The sequence below is a fragment of the Phoxinus phoxinus genome (assembly GCF_949152265.1).
Source record: "Phoxinus phoxinus genome assembly, chromosome: 3".
Lineage (NCBI taxonomy): Eukaryota > Metazoa > Chordata > Actinopteri > Cypriniformes > Leuciscidae > Phoxinus > Phoxinus phoxinus.
Window position 1 is genome coordinate 6,041,770 of NC_136878.1, and position 23,985 is coordinate 6,065,754.

Consider the following 23,985-nt stretch of genomic DNA (forward strand, 5'->3'; position numbering starts at 1 on the left):
ACATATTGCCACACAGTACAACCTCGCCAGGCAAGAAAATGTTCTTGTGAAAATGATATCAGTCCTGTGTCTCTATGTATTGTTGGTCTCAAAGCAGGTCTAGTTGATATTATTAGACAGGTCACGGCAATGCCCTCGCCGTCAAAACACCACAAAGTTCTTGACACAGTACGGACTACTCCCAAAATTGCAGAATCGTCCTGTACTATTGACTCGTCCTGTCTCCAATGACGATGGTTTTCGAATTGGTAACCTACAGGATGACACGAGGCTCTCTTTAGTCTGACGCCCGTTCGGTGCTCGTCGGCTGTGAATGGGATTCTTCTTCCGTTGCAGCTACCGCTGGAGCTGGAGCTGGAACCTTTCGACAGTGTGTCCCGTGGATCCACGGAGCTCTCTCCTCGACTTTCACCGCAGTGTGAGTTACCAGCAACACCTGGAATGGTCCCTGCCACCGTTTCGTCCTCCAATGCTTTCGTCTCAGATCCTTTATCAGCACGAAATCTCCTGGCCTAATGCTGTGCAGGGCTGTCTCAGCCGGCTCTGGAGCTGCTGCCTGGACCTGTTTGGAGATATCACAGAACACCTTATCCAGTTCAACACAATATTGTAACATGTCATGTTCGCAAAGAGTCGTGTCAGGCAATGTTCTAGGTTTGTGTGGTTCCCAACCCATGTGAGGTGGACGAGCAAACAGAATCTCGAATGGCGAGAGTTGTGCTCGCCCCCTCTTCCTCATTCTCATATAAGTCAATGCGATAGGCAGGGCCTTTGGCCATGAAAGCCCTGTTTCATCACAAATTTTTACCAGCTTGTTCTTTAGAACTTGATTGTGTCTCTCAACCGACCCGGCTGACTCCGGATGGTAACTGCAAAAGTGCTTCCAGGGAGTACCCAGGAATGCTTCAACTGCAGAAATTGCACTGTTTACAAAATGTGAACCATTGTCACTTGATAATTTTTCAGGAATTCCCCATCGTGGGACAATTTCCTGTAGGAGTAGTTTCGCCACCCCTTGTGCATCTGCCTTTGTTGTCGGCATGGCTTCAACCCATCCTGAAAAAATATCAATCGCAACTATGCAGTATTTCTTTTTGTCTGATTGTGTCAATTCAATATAATCGAGCATTACATGTGAGAATGGTCGTTGCGGCTTGGGATGCCCCGCCTGTCTCATTGCCTGACCCCTGCCCACATTGTTAGTCCCGCAAATCAGACATCTGCTGCAAAAATCTGCTGCCACTGTGGAAAAACCTTTAGTAAACCAGTTATCTTGCATAATACTGAACATTCCCATTTTCGACGCGTGGTCCAGTCCGTGCGTCAGCTTTGCATATGCCTGAAAGAAATGAGAAGGTAAACATGGCTTATTGTTAGGGCCGACCCACTGTTCATTCTCATACACACAGCCTGCCTCTCTCCATTTTCGCTTGTCATCAGCAGTGGCATGCTGTTGCATCGCAGCTACGTCACCTAGTTCCTCATTCAGCCGTGCTGCTGTGGTTATCTGAACAGGAAGCAGAGCCGCGGCCTTTGCAGCCACATCTGCTGATCTGTTTCCTTTTGAAACGTCATCACTGCCAGAAGTGTGCGCCTGACACTTGCAGACTGCCAGTTCTTTTGGCAACAGCATCGCATCCAATAATTGACTCACAAGAAGGTGATTCAATATTGGCTTGCCATCGGCTTTCAGAAACTTTCGATGTGCCCATATTTGTCCGAAGTCGTGTACTACACCGTAAGCGTACCTTGAGTCAGTGTAAATTGTAACACGCCGGCCACTTGCCAATTTGCATGCTGCAGTCAGAGCCACCAATTCAGCAGCCTGCGCAGAAAAGTGTGACGGCAGTGGTTGTTGTTCCAGAACCTCAGTTAATGAAACAACTGCATATCCAGCTCTGTTTGTGCCATGGTCATCCTTGCTGGATGACCCATCCACAAAAAGAATCATGTCACTATTGGGTAACGCCTCGTCTGTCAAGTCTGGTCTCGGACTACATATCTGCTCTAAGGCTGAAACACAACAGTGTGCTTCACCATCATTCTCTGTGGGAAGCAGAGTAGCTGGATTTAAAACATTACAACGTTTCACAGTGACATTAGGCATTTCCAATAACACAAAGTTATATCTCAGCCACCGTGCTGCAGATAAATGAGAAGTCTTTTGTTCCAATAAAATCATGGACACAGCATGTGGCACCAGTAGGGTTAAATCACTGAACCCTACAAAATCCCTAGAGGCTACCACAGCTCTCTCCGCTGCAGCCACAGCCCTTAGACAAACAGGAAGCCCTCTTGCCACTGCATCTAATTTGGTTGAGAAGTATGCCACTGGTCTCAACTTTCCCCCATGCTCCTGTAATAAAACAGAAGACATGTATCCATCTTTTTCAGCTACTGTCTGTGTAAAAGGCTTATCTGGATTTGGTATGCCAAGTGTCGGTGAGCTCATCAGAGCCTGCTTCATTTCACAAAAAGCTCTCTCTGCCTCAGCGGTCCATGTTAGTTTGTCAGAGGCTGCCATTTCCTGACCATAAATTAATGCTGACAAAGGCCCTTCTTTGTCACTGTAGCCAGGAATAAACGTTCTACAGTATGAGGTCATTCCTAAAAACGACATCATTTGCTTTTTTGTGGTCGGTTTAGGAATGTTCTGTATTGCGGTGACTCTTTTATCAGACAATGATTTTCCGTTTGCTGTTAACACGTGACCTAAAAAGGTAACTTTGGTTTGGTTTATGGCTACCTTACTCGGGTTGACCTTGTGGCCCTGCTCTGCCAAATAAGTTAACAGTGTGATGGTAGCTTGTTTACAGACCTGTTCGTTTGGACAACAGAGCAAAAGGTCGTCTATATATTGAAGGAGTGCGACCCCTGGTGGAAGTATCAAACCTTCTAGACTGCGTTTCAAAGCTTCATTGTATATTGTTGGGCTTTCACAGTACCCCTGACATAAGCGTGTGAATGTGTACGCTTTACCATTAAAATTAAACGCAAACCAAAATTGTGAGTCAGGATGTACTGGAACGCTGAAGAACGCATTTGAAATGTCAACCAGCGTGTAACACTTAGTGTCAGCTGGAATCTTAGTTAAAATCGTATAAGGATTTGGAACGTTTGGAGCTCTCGCCTGAACTGCGTCATTAACTGCTTTGAGATCCTGAACGAACCTGTACTGAGTCTCTTCACCTTTGTCTCTTATTTTCTTTACTGGAAAAATAGGTGTGCGGACAGGCGAGTCCGGACACTCAATAATGACCCCTTTTTCCAGCAAAGAATTAAACACTGGAGTGATGCCAACAATCGCTTCCCTTTTCAATGGATATTGCATTTTCTTTGGTCTATAGTCAGATTTAGGCTTAATTTGAATCGGCTCACAACCTGCAATCAGACCAACATCATATTTATCTTTAGCCCATAGACAACTCGGAACTCCCTCCAGTCCTTCCGGAATGGCAGGGAGGTGCGATAAGGTCAAACTGCCAAAGTGCACTTCCTCTTCCACCACTGTGACTGCTCTCAAACCCCTTAATGTCTTGTGACACGGTTCTTTAAACCATCCGGTACTTTCACTTTGGCAGATCATTCTTTTTTGATCTATTATGACCCAGTCGGTCAGTTCATGGCACTTGGCCATGAAGGGACCTGCGTCACGCCATTCAGCCTTCACTGGTTTTGCCAGTGCTATGTGGGGCTGTGCATGTTCCATGTCACAAAACATTGTCTGTTTGTCAGTCAATTTCACACTCAAAACACACCAGTGGTTTGTCCAATAAAGATAATCTGTCTTTACATTTTCCACATCAACATTAAACCAACGCTGCGCATATTCATCATCAGGTTCATTGCTGACATGTGAAGTACAGTGCAAATCTGTATCATTCATAAAATCAGAGGATGGCAACACTCTGTCTCGAGCCTTTGTGGCTAGACAGGTGTTAGAAACTTGCCACTCATACTCAAACAAAGGGGTTTCCCCTGTAGTCACATGCAACATCCGCATGCCAGCAAAAAGCCCTTCAGTAGTACATTTAACAGAAACACCCAGCTTACAGAGTAGATCCCTACCCATCAAATTAACTGGACATGTCTGAGTAATCAAAAAACAATGCTCAAATATTTTCCCATCAATTGAACACTCAAGCGGCGTTGAGACCGGTTCTGTGACCACATGACCAGTTGCACTTCTGGAACAAATTGTTTCTCCAGAAAGTGGAATTGGTTTTGTAAATTCTGTTTCTTTAATTATGGAGTTAGTGGCCCCCGTGTCTAACAGAAACAGTAATGTCTTATCAAGTACGTTTACTTCTATCAAAGGTAAAGGATTATGAGCTTTATAAAAAACATTTGCAAGCATGTCTTCATTGCACAGAGCAGAGTCAGGAAAAGAAGGAAAATGATACTTATCTGATGGATGGACAGGAAACCCGTTGCTCGCACCCTCCTCCTCTCAATCTGCCTGCTGCGCTTTGTAGGCTGCTTGCGGGCAAGTGTCACTCCAATGTCCTTTCTGTCCACATGTGAAACAAGTGTCTCGATCTGGACGTTGTTGATTTTGTGAAAAGTGTCTACCTCTTCCACGACCACGTCCTCTGCCTCTTCCTCCACCACCTCTTTGGTTTTGTCGGTGGTAGATTGGTTTGGGGTTGTTGTTTTGCAGCGCTATCAGAGCTAGAGAAAGATCTTTGTCTTGCTTGGTGGTTCTGGCTGTTTTCTGATTTTTGATGATTCCCTCATGATGTTTTGCATGTCGTCTGATTTCCGCTGTAGAGGCAAGTTGCCATCCGACACAGCTTTTTTCAATTGCTTTCGAAATTTCTTTGTCAAGTCCGTCCATGAACAAAGTTCTTAAATAGTCATCATAAGGATCAGACCCCATCGGTCCCGCATTCGGATCTGTTGGTGGCTGTCTTTTATCCATACCCCCATGTCGATCAAAGCACTCTTTCAGTCGCTGGAAATACGCTTCTGTAGTTTCATCTTTTCCTTGAACACATTGACGAACTTGGTGAATGTCCATCGTGCGTGGAAATACTTTATTTAAAGCTGTGATTATATCGTTGACTTTCTTTGTGTAGTCACTGTTGGCCGGATCGTCGTAGTTGACGTGTTTCAGACGAGAATCTTCTGGCCAGTCGTCTGACAATTTGGCCATTTGCACTGGTCCGTATTTCAAAACCATTAATCTCCGCAGTTCACCGAGAGTCGGTCTGAATTCTCTGCAGAAAACAGCTAAATCAGCACCCAGTTTTGCCCCACCTGCTTCGATGTTTGGCAGGTGTTCAGCAGCTTTGTTCAAGTCCTCTTGGTTCCATGGCCGCATTACCAGAACCGCTCCCTCTGGCCCCGCCACTTCGAGCATTGCTGCCCGAAACTTTAGGAGACTTCCATCACCATCCTCGCTTTCACTCTTTATCTCTGTCTCTGAATCATCAGTCTGCTGGCGATTTTGCTGGCTTCGCAGGTTCGGCTGCTGCGCTTGACGTTGTTTGTCCGTACGCCTGGTCGAACTCTGGCTAAATTTTCTTTTCGCCTGTCTTTGTGAGCTCAAAGTCAAAGTTTTCATGTTTGTGCTCAGCAGTTCTTCTAAGTCTTTGTTGCACTTCTGTCCTCTGGCTCCTTGATATGATGCCCCAGAGCGCGTTGAGGATGTGTCCTCTCTCTCGTCCTCCGTCGGAACATATTTGGGCGGTGGACCAGATGGTGCGCTGGCTAGCGCTCCTCCCGCAGCAGCTCCTTCCACAGCAGGATTGAGAGCAGGCGGGCGACGAGCCGGATACGCCCCGTCCTCCACCGTCATTTTCACGTAGTGACCGAAAAAGGAAGAAGAACAGTCAGCAATTTCACTACAATCATTTTTAAGATTCTGTAAGGCTTTCTTTGATGCATCCTGTCTTTCTTTATCAGAGTACAATGGTGCAATGGCCCGACAGACTTGTTTTTGCTGTCTGCGTGTTGCCTCTTCTAACCATTTTACTATGATTTCACCACATTTATCGTAATGTTCTTTGTTTTTTTTCTTAACCACATGAGTCATCCAATTCGCTTTGGTTTGAGTTAAATGTGACACACTTAGACCTCCATTAAACCCATATTGGTTTATCAAAAACGGCACAAAATCATGATACCAGGTTCCCATTACTTTATCCATGGCTCTATACGAGCTCTTACCGAAATTAACCACCTGTTCCTCCTCTCTTTTCGAATTTTTGTTACCCATTTTATTTTTATTTTTCTTTACTTTTATCTCTATATATATATGTATATTTTTATACATATAGGCTACTTTTAATCAACAGTATTTATATTTGCGTATTTAAATATTTTCCCCCGCGTGGTCACCACGCACTATATTTACTGTGTTAACTTTCCTCTCAGCGTGGCCACCACGACATGCCTAAATTCGTCAATCTAGGACTTTCAAAATTGCCTGCCTCCGTCGATGCAGGTCTTTCCCAAACAAGTGCCTCCTCTAATGTCCGAACCTTACTATCAGCTTATTTCGAACGAGCACCTTGTCTGGTGTTTGAGAAATTTTCTATCAGACCTATTCTCAAAACTCTGGCCCTTTTAGAGAAGAATTAACACATGGCATTTGAGAACATACTTTTAGGCTTATTCTCAAACCCTGTTTGGAAACGCTTATTCCAAAACTCTGACCCTTTTAGAAAAAATATTCAATACGCAAATAATTTTCTTATCCACTTTGTGAATTTAAATTTTCTCTCACCGTCTTTTTGATGACCTTGTGAGTTCTTTTCTGGGAGTGCGTTCACCGCGGTCGTCGTGATGAGTAGAACAATTCTCTCTCCTTAAACTTGAGGATATTTGAGCCGCAGAGTATGGTCTCTCGGGATGATCAGTCAATTGTTCCCCTCAGTCACGCCGATCGTTGGTTACTGCATCCCATCCTCGTCGCCATTTGTTGTGGAAATTATTCTATTTGAAAAGTGAGGAGGAAAAACAGACAAGTGGAACCTTCGAAAAGTCAAAGTATCAAAAGTTTATTTCTTGCAAGAAATTGGCATTCACATACAGAGAACGTCTGATATGAGAAGGCAAAGGTCAGTCCCTTTTGCCAAGATTATATACCCTCAACACATCCTGAGTGGGTTGCATCTTGTCATAAAGATTTGTCTCGTTTACCTTAAAAGGAAACGTCTGTATACGTCCGTGTTCAAGATCTCGTCTAATCATAAATTCTATCTGAACAGAACAATGCCCTGTCTGCCCAAAAAACCCCCTCTCTCAGCCCCTGCTCTTTTCACACCTATTGCCTATCTTTAGTTCGAACAAAGCTGCGCACATATTTTTCACACTTATAGTACACATAGTCTTCACTTGACCCAGTGAACATTTTGTTCCTTCAAGCTAGTTCTAACTCATACATTTATAAAAACTTAGTTTTATATCTTTAATAATGTGCTTCTGATTATATTCTTTTAAATGCTTATGAGTAAATGAAAGTTCAACGTTAATACAAGTCGTATATATTCAAAAACACATCTAAAGTAAAATAAACACATCTAAAGTAAAATAAACACATCTAAAGTAAAATAAACACATCTAAAGTAAATGAAACACATCTAGAGTAAAAGAAACACATCTAGGATTAAAATTTCCACCACACATGTTTCGGCCTCTGTGGCCTTCTTCAGGGCAAATTCAAAATGGCAGTCTATAATTAATTTTGGTTCTGAGAATAGACATGACTTTGTTTTCCTCACTGTAATTCCTACACAACTTGCAACATTCGGATGCAATAAACATTAAGGCAGAAATTCTGTAGTAGTGCGATTGTCCTGTCAGCCTAAAGTCGAGATAATCATTAGAGCGCCACCCTCAGGCTGAATAACGCAAGGACATTAGAATTCTTCCAATTGTACGTCTGTGTTCTGCGATTAGCATATAAAGCTTACAAAATGTTTATCATAAACTAAGATCCAGTATCTAATGTTTTTGTCACAAAATGACTCACCAAAGCACAAAAATAAAGAGCAAATGTGTTAATAGAAATGATTTAATTACAATTAATGCTAGCAACAGAATAACATGTATAATATTAAGACTAATATTTGACTGTTACTAGTTTTAAGGTAACATTATTAAAAAAAAAAAAAGTTAAAAATCTTTCTCATCTCATCATCATTTGTCCTATTCAAAGATACACGGAACGGCCAAAAACATGCCTGAAGAACCACCCAACAAAAAGCTGAAGCAGACCGAGCCTCAGAGTCCTGTAGGACAGGTGACTGTTATCCTTCTCATTTTCTCTGCTTAGACACTGCGTTGGCTTTAGGCTTAGTTGTGATAGAAATGTTTTTGTCTCTTTCAGAAAAAGCAGACTGCCAGAGACGATAAATCCGGGGAGACGTCACATAATGCTCAGGTAAGGTCATGATTTGTGTCTTTTGTTTTATAGTGTTTTAAGCCTTTGAAACAAAAAGCTTTAGGTAACTTTTTCACTATCTGCACTAGCCTACTAATATAAAATAATGTAAAATCACCAAATTACTTACTAACCACTATATTAATCAAAACGCATGAAAGTTTAAATGAAATATGTCAGTTATCTGAAATTCTCAAAGCCAAAAATAAATAGAATAGCCACATTAACTAGAGCACTTTAATGTCTTTTGTACAACAGCAAAACAATGTAACAATGGCAGTATTATCTTATCTTATAACAAGAAGATAATGCTGAATTTCACATTTTTATTAGAAATGGCAATGACACTTAAACTTCTTAAAAAGTCTTAAACTTTCTTTGTCCATTTTGCAGGAAAGAATTGGTTCAACCACGTCAGAAACAGGAAGAGTTATTAAGGAAGAGAAGCCCTCAAAAAGTGATCATGCGCTGCAGCTGGTACGTTTCATTCGTCATATCAAGTTTCATACCTCAAAGCTAAATCCCCAGTTTAATTCCGAGTTTGATTTTCACCCTTCTGAAACAGCGGGAATTTTTCTGAAATCGCCTTATTTGTGATGTCATGATTTTCTTCCAAACGGCCCTTAACACGTGTATGTAAATAAAGCAGGTGTGCTTTTAACAACTCGTGTCTATCCATCAGTCAAAAGTTATGGAATAAGAATGTATTCGTCTCATTTCACAACGGACTCTTCTTAATTATTCTTGACATGCTGCTGGTTTATCTTGCATCGAAAGCTACGGTAATGCCATTTTGTCCACGGAGGGAATCGTCGTACTTGCATTGGTTCATTTTAATCTGACTCATTTTAAGGCCATCTTGAGCAACAAAACACACACGATACATGCTGTAAAGGAGGGTGTGGATACAGTGCAATGCACTTTGCCAATCACAGCAGTGGACATTTATGTGTGTTTCTGATCGCGAGGAGCTAACCTCCAGAAACATAATATAAAAATCTGAAAATGCATTTCATGACCCCTTTAAAATAATTTATCAAATGTGTGTGGGACTTCTCTACTTCTATAACATTTGACCAAAATAAACCGTATTGACTACTACATAAATCCCCAGCTTTGCACATAGTTCTTCTCAGAAAGGAGTTTTGAGATTACTGCTGATGGTTTGTGTATATATAAAAACATAGTTTGACAAGGGTTAGTAAATACTAAAATTATTTGTACATTATTTGTTTTTCATTTAACAGAATGCAGAAGGAAAAACCCACACTTTCCAGTTCCGTATCGCAAATGGAGGGATAAATAAAGTTGTATGTGATGCATCCAAAACTGTATTTGGAGCACTTAATGAGAATGTGCAATTTAAACGTTTTCATAAGGGGAAAGAAATAATAATCCTAAGATCCAAAGAACAAAACCATGAAGCAGCTGTAAAGACAGATTTCCCCTGCTGTCTTATTGAAGAAGATGAGACCTTACAAATAAACTTCAAAGATAAAAATAGTGCATCTACAAACCAGGAAACAACTACAGATACTGACCCTAAAAGCCTAGTCACCTTTTACATCAGAACGAGAGGGATGAAAAAGAAAACAATAATGAAGAGCAATAAGGTTTTTTCAGACATTGACTATGTTTGTGTATTTGCACACAAAGGAAACACTTTTGAAAAGGCTCTTCAGCATGATGGCAGATTTAGTGATGACATCTCTGAAGATAACTGTGATCTCGTTGATGATGAAAAAAAATCAATTCAATAAATTTGAAAGTAGATTATAGTAATGGCAAGAAATTCAAGTTAAAGTTACATTTTAAATGTAAAAAGCCACAAGCGCCTGTACTTGGTGACAAGAATGATGGCGAGTCTGTTAAACACAGTCAACATCTTGAGCATCATCTAAACTAAAGCCTATAGGCTACTCTCACCTGACCCCGCACCTGTTCGATGATTGATTAAAGCCGATGTTGTGAATTATTCGTTTAATTTGTGAACGAATCGTGACGAGTCATGGTCGATTCCATTGTGAGCGCGTTGCTGTTCGTGTCATACATGCTTTTTCCATAGGGCTTTTTCCCGGGACACACCAACCCGACGTAAAACGCGGCAAAGTTAGTTTTAGGTTCGATACTCACCGGCCACTGTTCTTTAGAGTCGCCAGTCTTACAAAGATATCAATACCATGATTTTTTTTTTTTTTTTTTTTTTTTACAGATGGATGACAGCTCTGACAGTGATTTGGAGCCTGTGTTACCACCCAAAACCGTGGTAGGACACTTAAATGTTCTCATGTTTTACCATTATGGGATATCTTTTGACTATAGTTGCTCATTATATGATTGTAAGGATGATGAATTGGAGAGTGCAGTGGAGAACGTCTCGGGTTACGACTGTAACCCTTGTTCCCTGAGAAAGGGAACGAGAACTGCGTCGAACGACACTTTGGGGGAAGCCCCTCAACGTAGCGCCTCTGAAGCATGAATGAAAACTAAGCCAATCCTGATTGGTGTTGCGAAATGACGTAATGTGTGACGACACAAGCGGAAGCTACAAAGGGATGCCAGCACACAACCAGAGTTAGCTTCTGTGATGAAGCAAGCGCTCCAGGCAGGGGAGGCGTGGCGACGTGACGCAGTTCTCGTTCCCTTTCTCAGGGAACAAGGGTTACAGTCGTAACCCGAGACGTTCCCTTTCGAGGGAACTAGAACTGCGTCGAACGACACTTTGGGGGAACGAGTACCCACTATGCCACAACGAGCCCTGCCTGTCCCAGTGTGAAGCTGCGCACAGGCACACTTAGGACGAGAGCACAAGGGTGCCAGGTGTAGATGGAATGTCCAGGCTATAAAACCGAATGAAGGTGTGAGGGGTGGCCCATCCTGCTGCATCGCAGACTTCCTGGATCGGGGCCCCTGAAAGGAGGGCTCTAGAAGACGCCATGGCTCTGGTCGAATGAGCCCTCACGGCCAAAGGTGAAGGCAAACTGCGCACCTGGTAGGCCATCGATATAGCTTGAACAATCCAGTTGCTAATGGTTTGCTTGGAAGCGGGAAGCCCCTTCTTGGGCGACCCGAAACACACTAGCAACTGGTCTGACTTCCGCCACGAAGAGGACCTCTGAACATATAATTTAAGTGCTCTGACAGGGCAGAGCAGATGAAGTCTCTCCTCATCCGCCGTCACGTGAGGTGGGGGATGAAAAGCCTGCAGAACCGTAGGCCGTGCCACATTAGATGGCACCTTAGGCAAATAGCCCGGCCTAGGATGAAGGATAGCTTTAATGTCGCCTGGAGCAAACTCCAGGCACCCATTGGAAATAGAGAGCGCCTGAAGATCTCCTACCCTCCTCAGAGAAGTAATAGCCAACAAAAAAAACACCTTTAGGGAAAGGTTCTTGGCCTCAGCCGACTCCAGAGGTTCGAAGGGGGCCTCGGCCAGCCCTTCGAGAACCACCGCCAGGTCCCAAGTGGGAACCCTGGTACGAGCCGCAGGTCTCATCCTCCAAGCCCCACGGAGGAAACGTACGACCAACTGATGTCTCCCCAGAGGCCCATCACCCAGAGGAGCGTGGAAAGCCGCAATGGCAGCCACGTACACCTTGAGTGTGGACGGGGTAAGACCAGCTGAGAAGCGATCTTGGAGGAACTCCAGTACTGAAGCCATTGGGCAGTTAACTGGGTCCACCTCACGCTCTCTACACCAAGTGGTGAAAACATTCCACTTTAGGCCGTACAATTTCCTCGTGGAGGGAGCTCTAGAGCTGAGTATGGTCTCCACTACTCCTGCTGACAGGCCGGCCTCTCAGTACTGTGCCCCCTCAGGGGCCAGACCCACAGTTTCCATAACTCCGGCCGAGGGTGAAATATTGTGCCCTCTGCCTGCGTCAGCAGATCCCTCCTGATGGGAATCTCCCATGGAGGGCCTTCCAGGAGCGATATTATGTTGGAGAACCATACTCGGGCCGGCCACAACGGGGCTACCAACAGTAGACTGATCCCGTCGCGACAGACCCTCTCTAGAACTCCCGGGAGCAGAGCGATCGGGGGAAATGCGTACAGACGCAGCCTCGGCCACGTCTGCACCATGGCATCCAACCCCAGCGGGGCTGGATAAGTGAGGGAAAACCACAGTGGACAGTGGGTCGTCTCTCGAGACGCAAATAGATCCACTTCCACTGGGCCGAACCTCTGACATATTGACTCCACCACATCGGGGTGGAGTCTCCATTCCCCGGGCCTCAGCCCCTGCCTCGACAGGATGTCTGCTCCCTGATTTTGAATCCCCGGGATGTATGTTGCTCTGAGAGACAACAGTTTCCCTTGGGACCACAGGAGGATCTGGTGCGCCAGTCTGCATAGAGGGCGAGACCTCAGACCCCCTTGATGGTTTATATAGGCCACTGCTGACATATTGTCTGACCTCACAAGGACATGATGACCCCTGAGGTCCGGCAGGAAGCTCCTCAGAGCCCGGGACACCGCCAACATTTCCAGGCAATTTATGTGCCAGGAGGAATGATGGTCCTGCCATAGGCCTGTCATAAAGCGGCCGTCCATGACCGCGCCCCAACCCGTGAGGGAGGCGTCTGTCGAAACGGTTTTCCGGCGACATGACGCTCCCAACGCGGGACCTTGGGACAGAAACCAAGCATTTTTCCACATAGATAGGGAACGAAGGCATCTGCGTGTAACCCTGATCATGCGGAATGGGTTCCCCTTCGGGGAGAACCCCTTGGTTTTCAACCACCACTGCAGGGCCCTCATGTGCAGCAGGCCAAATGGAATGATGTTGGATGCTGCTGCCATGAGACCCAACACTCTCTGAAAGTGTTTGACAGTGATGGCTTGGCCTAGCTTTATCCTGGTCACTGTGGCCAGGATGGACTCGATCCGTGCAGGTCTGTACCCCTTTTGAATGGTGCGCAGGGCCCAAGGAGAAATATTCGTGAGATTTTTCCACGCATCGTAATATTTTACCAAGGGAACCAGCCTCTCGAGGCTGGCTTCGGGTATCGATCGGGATTCGTTCGCGACCCCCTGAAGCCGATCTCCGGCAGGGTTCGACCAAAAACGATTCTCGATGGGTGAACGCGACCGCTGCCTGGCCGCAGGCCTGAGGGGCGGACAGAGCAGCCTGCGTTCGCTGGAAACCGATGCGTCCCGAAGCGCTCTCAACGGCGGGAAGTCGACATCGATCGCTCCGCCACGGGTGGGGCCGCCCGCAGAGAACCTAGGCTGGCTAGGATCTCTTTGACGAAGCCTTTTTAGCCTGCAGGACGGCCCTCAGGTCGCCCTGCTTCTGTTGAGGCTTCGCCTGAGAGTGCCGTCTATGCCCCCAAGCTCCTTGAGGGGGGGCTCTAGACGAGACACTCTGCTTTTGCGCCTGTCTATAGGTGGAGGTGCTGGTGGATGGCTGCGGCTGCCCGCTAGGGGCAGACTTCTTAGATTTGGAGCGGCGAGGGAGGTATTGTTTGAAGGCTGCAGACTGTTTCTTCGCCTCCTGAAACCTGTCGACGACCGTACTGACAGCGTCGCCGAACAGGCCAGAAGACGAAATCGGGGCATCAAGGAGGAAAGCCCTGTCTTTCTCCTTGATGCCTGATAAATTCAACCATAGATGTCTCTCCGAGACCACCATTGCCGCCATGGAACGGCCGATAGCGCGGGCCGTTTCCTTGGTGACTCGGAGAGACAAGTCTGCAGCCTTCCTCAACTCCGCAATATCATCCGGAGTTGGACCCTCGCCCTCATCAATATCTTTAAGAAGGTCGGCCTGGTACGCTTGAAGTACTGCCATGGTGTGCAGACTAGCGCCAGCCCGACCCGCAGCCATATAAGCCCTGCCCACTAAGGATGATGTGTCCCGACAAGGTTTAGTGGGCAGCACCGGGGTTTTTAGGGATGATGCAGATTCGGGGGATAAATAAGTAGCCAGTGGCTGTTCCACCGAAGGCATCATCCCATAACCGTTCTCTCGCGCCCCCAGGATGTTACTATAATTTAAAATAGGGGGGTTGGACACGCGAGCAGAGTGTGGTCTGTTCCACGATTTACACAACTCATTGTGTAAATCGGGAAAGAACGGTAAACCCCGGTGATGAGGTTGTTCTCTGTGCTGCAGGAAACGCTCGTCCAACTTGCTTTTAACCAACGTTTCCTGCCTTTCATGTGGGCAATCTATATTTAAACGGGCCACTGCACGAGAAACAACCTCCACCAGCTCCTCATATGCGGGGACATGGGGTGGCGAGTCATCCCCGAAATCCCCGCCCTCGATGCTGAGCACGTCTACGAGCAACGGGTTCTCCACTCGTGCGGAAGAAGCCGCGGGGCGGGCTTCCGCGCGAGGCGGGAGAACATCGGAACTGGCAGAGGAATCCTGAGAACGTGCCTCGGCAGTCTCAGGATCCCCTGTCAGATCCATCTGCGAGCCCCATGAAGAGCGTTGCCGCGCCGCCTCAGCGAACGCGGGTCCCGCACCACGGGGCTCGCGAGCCTGGCCATCTTCATCAAAAATAGCCAGGCGGGAGCGCAGCACACGGATTGATAGAGACTCACAATCCTCGCAAGCAGCCCCCTCGAGAGCTGCCCGCGCGTGCTGCACTCCCAAACAATGCACGCACATTCGGTGTGTGTCCCTACCCGTGATATAACGAGGACAGGGATGGACACACCGTCTGTAACTTGCACTCGCCATCATACACTTTTTATATATGTTTTGCTTGTGAACAGACAATACAACACCAAATAAGACACACAGAGACAGAGAGCGCTTGCTGAAGAACAGAAAGCTAACTCTGGTTGTGTGCCGGCATCCCTTTGTAGCTTCCGCTTGTGTCGTCACACATTACGTCATTTCGCAACACCAATCAGGATTGGCTTAGTTTTCATTCATGCTTCAGAGGCGCTACGCTGAGGGGCTTCCCCCAAAGTGTCGTTCGACGCAGTTCGAGTTCCCTCGAAAGGGAACTGGGACCAACTTTAACTTTAAATTACACACAGTCATTTGTCTAATTTTTGTTATTCAGCTCTTGTTTTGTGTACTATTAACTTAAATTATCATTGATCAAACAGTGAAAGACATTTTCTGAATGCATATAACATTTTTGTCTAAATGCTGTTTTACTTTTTCAATTGTGTTAATTTATTATAAAAGTTTCTGAATCAATATTAAATAACTGCACTCGATGCTACTGTAATATATGTGTGACACGTTCAGAAGAACATTAGTCTGCTATTTAAAAAAATTATGCAGTAAAGATGGATGGTATTATTTATTTTTTTACATTAGCCAAATGTTTTTCATGTATTTACACATTCACTTCACTGAGTCCAATTGCATCACATTTTAATATGTTCATTTACTTGATACTGTAGAATATATAGCTATTCATAAATGCTTGAATAAGGCTTACAGCCTGATGCATTTAAAACACCATCACTTTAAGTATGGTAAAAGGTGTAAAGACGTGACTTCATCATTGACAGTGAGTGGTATTGGACACACACAATAATAACAAAGCTGTAAGAAATCAGACTATGATGAGGAACATAATATTTGATTGTTTATTTTCATTACTGTCACTACTTCCTGTCATACTTATTCACCGCCGTCAGCGTAAGCTCCTCCCACCTGCAGCGACACATACATGCTTTTGGATGGATGACAGCTCTGACAGTGATTTGGAGCCTGTGTTACCACCCAAAACCGTGGTAGGACACTTAAATGTTCTCATGTTTTACCATTATGGGATATCTTTTGACTATAGTTGTTCATCATATGATTGTAAGGATGATGAATTGGAGAGTGCAGTGGAGAACTGGGACCAACTTTAACTTTAAATTACACAGTCATTTGTCTAATTTTTGTTATTCAGCTCTTGTTTTGTATACTATTAACTTAAATTATCATTGATCAAACAGTGAAAGACATTTTCTGAATGCATCTAAATTTTTTGTCTAAATGCTGTTTTACTTTTTCAATTGTGTTAATTTATTATAAAAGTTTCTGAATCAATATTAAATAACTGCACTCGATGCTACTGACATGTTGAAGGATGATCTGTGCTTTTCTGGGATGACAAACCTGTATAGCAGCTCTTTTAATTATTTTCTTTCTTTTATTTGTGTTCTAGTTTTTTTGTGTTTCCTTAACGCCTCAAATAAAAAATCCTGAGATATAAAATTTATCCATCAGTAGACTAATCTGCATGAATTCAAAAACCTAAAACACAATAAAGGGTCCACAAACGAGTTACTAGGAGTGCTGCTCGTGTTGAGAGGTATTCCTCTGGTGCTCTTCAGCTTGGAGATCCAAAATGTTTCCCAAATAAATAGTTCTGAGACACTCACAAGGAATATAAATGTAAAAAGCCTTTATTTAAACTTGGCTATCCATTAAAAACATGCCAACATGTTTCGGCCTCTGTGGCCTTCTTCAGGGCAAATTCAAAATGGCAGTCTATAATTAATTTTGGTTCTGAGAATAGACATGACTTTGTTTTCCTCACTGTAATTCTTACACAACTTGCAACATTCGGATGCAATAAACATTAAGGCAGAAATTCTGTAGTAGTGCGATTGTCCTGTCAGCCTAAAGTCGAGATAATCATTAGAGCGCCACCCTCAGGCTGAATAACGCAAGGACATTAGAATTCTTCCAATTGTACGTCTGTGTTCTGCGATTAGCATATAAAGCTTACAAAATGTTTATCATAAACTAAGATCCAGTATCTAATGTTTTTGTCACAAAATGACTCACCAAAGCACAAAAATAAAGAGCAAATGTGTTAATAGAAATGATTAAATTACAATTAATGCTAGCAACAGAATAACATGTATAATATTAAGACTAATATTTGACTGTTACTAGTTTTAAGGTAACATTATATAAAAAAAAAAAGTTAAAAATCTTTCTCATCTCATCATCATTTGTCCTATTCAAAGATACACGGAACGGCCAAAAACATGCCTGAAGAACCACCCAACAAAAAGCTGAAGCAGACCGAGCCTCAGAGTCGTGTAGGACAGGTGACTGTTATCCTTCTCATTTTCTCTGCTTAGACACTGCGTTGGCTTTAGGCTTAGTTGTAATAGAAATGTTTTTGTCTCTTTCAGAAAAAGCAGACTGCCAGAGACGATAAATCCGGGGAGACGTCACATAATGCTCAGGTAAGGTCATGATTTGTGTCTTTTGTTTTATAGTGTTTTAAGCCTTTGAAACAAAAAGCTTTAGGTAACTTTTTCACTATCTGCACTAGCCTACTAATATAAAATAATGTAAAATCACCAAATTACTTACTAACCACTATATTAATCAAAACGCATGAAAGTTTAAATGAAATATGTCAGTTATCTGAAATTCTCAAAGCCAAAAATAAATAGAATAGCCACATTAACTAGAGCACTTTAATGTCTTTTGTACAACAGCAAAACAATGTAACAATGGCAGTGTTATCTTATAACAAGAAGATAATGCTGAATTTCACATTTTTATTAGAAATGGCAATGACACTTAAACTTCTTAAAAAGTCTTAAACTTTCTTTGTCCATTTTGCAGGAAAGAATTGGTTCAACCACGTCAGAAACAGGAAGAGTTATTAAGGAAGAGAAGCCCTCAAAAAGTGATCATGCGCTGCAGCTGGTACGTTTCATTTGTCATATCCCACTTTATTAATCCATACTGACTTAAAGGGGTCATTGTAAATCAAAATGTTATATTTATTTACTCATTGGGCTAGATCTAAATCTACATGAATCTAAATTCAGTTTGCATCAGCTCAAACCCTCTTTTGGATTTAGTGAAGATACGCAGTGAGAAATTAGCACTTGGTGTGGACAGGCTTATTTTTGCGGCTGATCTTATTGCATATGCATTTGTATGAGTTTTTTCCTACAAATTCGTAAAATTTATGGGAGGAGAGTATTTAAGTGAATTATACAACATGATTTACTAAGGTTTGTGGTAGCTTATTAACTGGTATTTGCGTCGTTATTTAATGTCTAAAAAAATCAAGCCTTAACCCTTTTTGCTGTTGACATGCTGCGCTTGCTGTAGGAGGAACTGTAGAGAATAGAGAGTGTGTGGAAGAAGGGAGAGCATTTTCTCCACTCATGTTCATTGATTCGAACATATAGAGGTTATTCTACAATAGAAACACTTTAAGTTTCATACCTCAAAGCTAAATCCCCAGTTTAATTCCGAGTTTGATTTCCACCCTTCTGAAACAGCGGGATTTTTTCTGAAATCGCCTTATTTGTGATGTCATGATTTTCTTCCAAACGGCCCTTAACACGTGTATGTAAATAAAGCAGGTGTGCTTTTAACAACTCGTGTCTATCCATCAGTCAAAAGTTATGGAATAAGAATGTATTCGTCTCATTTCACAACGGACTCTTTTTAATTATTCTTGACATGCTGCTGGTTTATCTTGCATCGAAAGCTACAGTAATGCCATTTTGTCCACGGAGGGAATCGTCGTACTTGCATTGGTTCATTTTAATCTGACTCATTTTAAAGCCATCTTGAGCAACAAAACACACACGATACATGCTGTAAAGGAGGGTGTGGATACAGTGCAATGAACTTTGCCAATCACAGCAGTGGACATTTATGTGTGTTTCTGATCGCGAGGAGCTAACCTCCAGAAACATAATATAAAAATCTAAAAATTGATAAAAAAATAATTTATCAAATGTGTGTGGGACTTCTCTACTTATAACATTTGACCAAAATAAACCTTATTGACTACTACATAAATCCCCAGCTTTGCACATAGTTCTTTTCAGAAAGGAGTTCTGAGTTTACTTCTGATGGTTTGTGTATATATAAATTGTTTGACAAGGGTTAGAAAATACTAAAATGATTTGTACATAATTTTTCCCAATTTAACAGAATGCAGAAGGAAAAACCCACACTTTCCAGTTCTGTATCAGAAATGGAGAGAAAAATAAAGTTGTATGTGATGCATCCAAAACTATATTTGGAGCACTTAATGAGAATAATGATTTTCAAAATGAAGATAAGGAGGGGAAAGAAATAATAATCCGAAGATCCAAAGAACAAAACCATGAAGCTGCTGTGAAGACAAATTTCCCCTGCTGTCTTATTGAAGAAGATGAGACCTTACAGATAAACTTCTTCAAAGATAAAAATAGTGCATCTACAAACCAGGAAACAACTGCAGATACTGACCCTAAAAGCCTAGTCACCTTTTACATCAGAACGAGAGGGACGACAAAGAAAAAAATAATGAAGAGCAGTATTTTTTCGGAGAACACCATTGACTATGTTTGTGTATTTGCACACAAAGGAGACATTATTGAAAAGGCTCTTCAGCATGATGGCAGATTTAGTGATGACATTTTTCTCAAGGTCTGTAAACTCGTTGATGATACAAAAATCAACCATTCAATAAAATTGACTGTAGATCAGTGTGATGGCAAGAAATTTGTGTTAAATGTTACATCTAAAAAGCCACAAGCACCTGTAGGTAGTGACAAGAATGTTGGTGAGTCTGTTAAACACAGCAAACAGCCTAAAAACAACAAACAAAAAACAATTCAAGAGAAAAAGACAAGACCCGCAGGTCCTTCAACTGAAGGGGATGCTACTCAGAATACTTCTGGAAATTTTTCTGGTTATTCTGCTTATTCTTGTTCCACTGAGATTAAGGATATTCTGCAGACTCAGTGCAAAGTTTTATTTGAGATGCTACAAAATCCAGAGAACCCCCGGATCAAAGAGTTATACCAAGAAGAATTTGATAAAAGCCTTCAAAGTTTCACTGATGTGAAGAATGTGAAGTGGCTCATGGAGCTGTCTAACTCAGTGTGTTTGATCAAAGTTGAGAATTCTGCCAGAGGAACCGGCTTTTTACTCTTTGACAGATTCATCCTCACTAACGCTCATGTTGTCAAGGACTTTGTATATCCCTCACCGGAGGCTCCTCACACACTTAAGCTTTCAAGGAAATTTATGGCTTTATTCAATTATGAAGTTATGGAATCTGGAAATGTTCTGAAAGTAAAAGACGATGTTGTTGCTTATGGTTTAGGAAATGATGAATCCCTTGATTTTGCTCTTCTTGAATTGGAAGCTGCACCTGATAACTGTACTGAATTGCTTGAACGCTGCACGCATGCCCCCTCTCCTAACAGTGGTGGGATCTACATTGTGGGACACCCAGATTGTGGGGTTAAGAAGATGGATCCCTGCTTCATCATTGGAGAAGAGAATCAACTACAGAGTATAAACAAACACAGATCTGAGAATGTTTCCTGTCCATATGTGTCATGGCAATGTTGGTCGGGTCTACATCAGAACAACATTACATACGACTCTTGTTTCTTTCACAGATCTTCTGGCTCCCCGGTGTTTGATGAACACTGCTATCTGATTGGCATGCATACTGGTGGCTTTCATTACAAAAATGCTTATACTGGTAGGAGTGTTATTGAATTTTCAGTTTCCATTCAGTCCATTATCAAAAAAATCCACACACAGATCAAAACAAGAAGTGACGTCTTTGATTTATTCTCTAAATTTGAATATGTAAAAAACATTACATCTGAAGCAGACATGCCTGTGAGGCAAGAAAATCTGAGTGAGGAAGTTGAGCACATGAATTTAAATTAATGGAACACTGGTGAACACATTTATGTGTCTATCAGGGCAAAATTGTTAATCCTATTATGGATTATTTTATTTTTTTTAGATTTCCATATATTATTCTAGATGATTGAAGTTTTTTTTATTATTAGTTTATTAACTTTTAAATAATGTCTCGATGTCTGAAGAGGACAGATGATTCTACATGATCTACTACAGCGCGTCTGACTACGCCTTACTTCCTACAACAAGACTGGAAACAACTGCTGTCATGGAAATGCTAATATTTAAACAATACATGTGCGGCCAATCTTCTAGGTTTATTCATTACAAACTACGGATGCACAACAACAATAAGCAAGAAAAAACAGAAGAGAAACAAAATCTACAAGCCCTTCAGCTAAACATTGTGTCCCTGAAATCACTCTAAAATCTGAAGTGATTCTGCAAATTCTGCGATCAGCGTAAATATTAGTTTGAAATAAAGCAGCAAGAGAGCCTCTGCAAAAAGGTTCTTCAGAGCAGAATATGATAAAATGTTCCCCGTCTACATGGCCCTTTCTTTGGGAGGAAGTTGCTGCAAAACAGTAATTTATAAGAGACCTTTTTGAGAAGCCATTATGGGTTTTGCTTTTCATATCATTTGTTGAGATGATTGCATGTTCAACTGCAGAAGTGTCTCTTATTTTAAAGTCAAGTAACCCACCAGCAGGTGATTGTGGGATTGACGTGTCAAGAGAGGAACAGTGCACATTATTCATTCATTTGAGGCCAAAAATACAGTTATAGGCCATTATTTTCTTTACTGACCATTATTTTCTTTAATTGCTCATATATGCTTGTGTATTCATATTTACATACTCATTTAACACATCATTCACTCATACATTCTTTATATGCATTTTATATATTCTTTTAACTTTACATTTATGTTTTATACTGATTTTACATTGCCTTCATCCCAATGTTTTACTTGTTGTAAGAGATCATGTTTAAGCTTCACCGTAATCATCTCTGAATCACACAAATACGGTACGTCAAAACAATCGATATGACAGAACCGTTCTAATGAGAGACAACAATACAAAGCTACAATCAAATATGTATCTTCACCACAATAAATACATTTATAATGAGATCTATGAGTTTATTGAAGGGAAATTCCCTCATATCTTTGTGTGTTCATGCTGACTTTTGATGTAAATTGCAGCAAATTAAACCAAAGCTTTCGATTACACTTTTATTATTTTAACACTTTTTTAAATTTTAACACTTACTGTACATTTTACTTTACATTGGTGGTGGTTGAGGAGATTTCCCCCTTCTATGTAAAGCGATTTGAGAGCCGAGAAAAAGCGCTATATAAATGTAATTAATTATTATTATTATTTATTATTACATTACTCTGTACCTTGTGTGATTCAAAGTGTTGTTTTTAGTGTTTATCATGTTGAGAAGCTTTGGGGATCTTCAGTTTGTTAGGTCTGGATAATTTTTTGAATCTCCTGTAAGAAATGTAATCAGAATTATTAATAAGAAACATTTTTAGTGTATAATTGTGAAGCAAAAACCTTCATTGCTCATGCTAATTACAATAAAGACTCAATGAAAAATTTTGATGAGTGTTGACATATTTCTTATGGAAAACTGATGTTTAGGGGTGAAGCCACAAAATTCCTTTTTGATTTGATTTTTGTCTTTAAAATCTACAGAAGTTGTGATAGTTTTTTCTTTACTATTGTGACGTGAAACGGCTTCTCGAACGAGTATGGTTGTGGTTTGCTATTGGTGGATCTCATGTGAGTGACAGGTTGTCCCGCCCTTACGCCAGTAAACACGTCATCAGAGAAGGAAAGAGATGTCGGGAGGGGAAGATATTTTGATTAAAGATTACAAGGCACATGAAAAAAAATTGTGTGCATGGATAAACCGTTTATAATAAACTGCAATATTCCGTAAAAAAAATTAGGATGTCAAGTTTGATTTCATGGTGACTTTAAAGACACTGGTATGTTTCAAATTGATGTTTTAATGTAAGCAGAATTTATATATTTAGTGACTGGAATCTTCTATGTTGAAATCATTCAATCACTAAAATAAAACATTTTGGTTGCACTTTAGAATACTGTTCCATCATTAGGGAATAACTACACAGAAACAAAAGTAATGCAATTATTAACACTATTAACTGTTAACTAACAAGAAACTCTGGTTAACAAATTAGTAAGTAATAGTGCTTAGTATGTGGAAGTTCATTATTGCTCCCAATACAGACTATATAAACAAACGGTAAAAAAAATTAATAAGAAACCACGTCATTTTCATCATTGTAAGATTTTATCAAAATATAATTTGTTGAGTTGGGAAAACTTTGTTAAGTTTTCAAATGGCTGTTTAGCTTATAAAATTCTTAATGGCCTGGCTCCACCACCTCTTAGTGAGTTTCTGAGTTTAAGATCGGAAAACAGTCGTCTCACTAGAGGTACATTTAGAAGGGACTGTGTTATTAATTTCAGGAAAACTGCTTTTAGTCAGTCTGCCTTCTCTATTAAAGCCTCAAAAGAACGTCAGTTAGAGAATTAAATAGTTATAATGGATTTCGTTCTTCTTTTAAAACTTGGCTTTTTAGCATGCAAATATGTCAACATTGAATTATTTTTTTTCCCCCTCTCTTCTTCTCTCTGTTGATTTTAGAAATTGTAGGGTTTGTTGTATTCTGTTATAATTTATGTTTTGCTTAAATTGTTGTATTTACATTGTATTTTTAGGTTGCCTATTGTACATCTGGCCTAGGACTGCAGATGAAAACTCTGGCATATTTTGACTTGTCATGTTAATATGCATTGTCCTTTTAATAATAAACTAAACTAAGCATTATTTAATCAATAGCTACTATTTTTCATATCTCCCAGAGGACTACTAAGAACTATACAGGTTCATAATTAATGTCAATAATGCATAATGTATAATTCATTCTAAAGTGTAGATC

The 23,985-nt window shown here is 41.6% G+C and overlaps 2 protein-coding genes across 3 annotated transcripts in view; both read left to right on the top strand.

Moving 5' to 3' along the window:
* Window positions 1-22,602, top strand: part of LOC306996346 (serine protease FAM111B-like) — a 51,110-nt gene extending 28,508 nt beyond the window's left edge. Inside the window, exons 11-19 of the mRNA XM_079608736.1 lie at window positions 8,165-8,248; window positions 8,336-8,389; window positions 8,783-8,866; window positions 10,602-10,655; window positions 16,004-16,099; window positions 17,333-17,416; window positions 17,504-17,557; window positions 17,946-18,029; window positions 19,281-22,602. Of these exons, the coding sequence (XP_079464862.1) occupies window positions 8,165-8,248; window positions 8,336-8,389; window positions 8,783-8,866; window positions 10,602-10,655; window positions 16,004-16,099; window positions 17,333-17,416; window positions 17,504-17,557; window positions 17,946-18,029; window positions 19,281-21,023 (2,337 nt within the window). The 3' untranslated portion in view covers window positions 21,024-22,602. The remainder of the gene's footprint in view (window positions 1-8,164; window positions 8,249-8,335; window positions 8,390-8,782; window positions 8,867-10,601; window positions 10,656-16,003; window positions 16,100-17,332; window positions 17,417-17,503; window positions 17,558-17,945; window positions 18,030-19,280) is intronic.
* The window catches only part of osmr (oncostatin M receptor), a 599,178-nt gene that overhangs the window by 488,206 nt on the left and 86,987 nt on the right, over window positions 1-23,985 (top strand). The window lies entirely within an intron of this gene.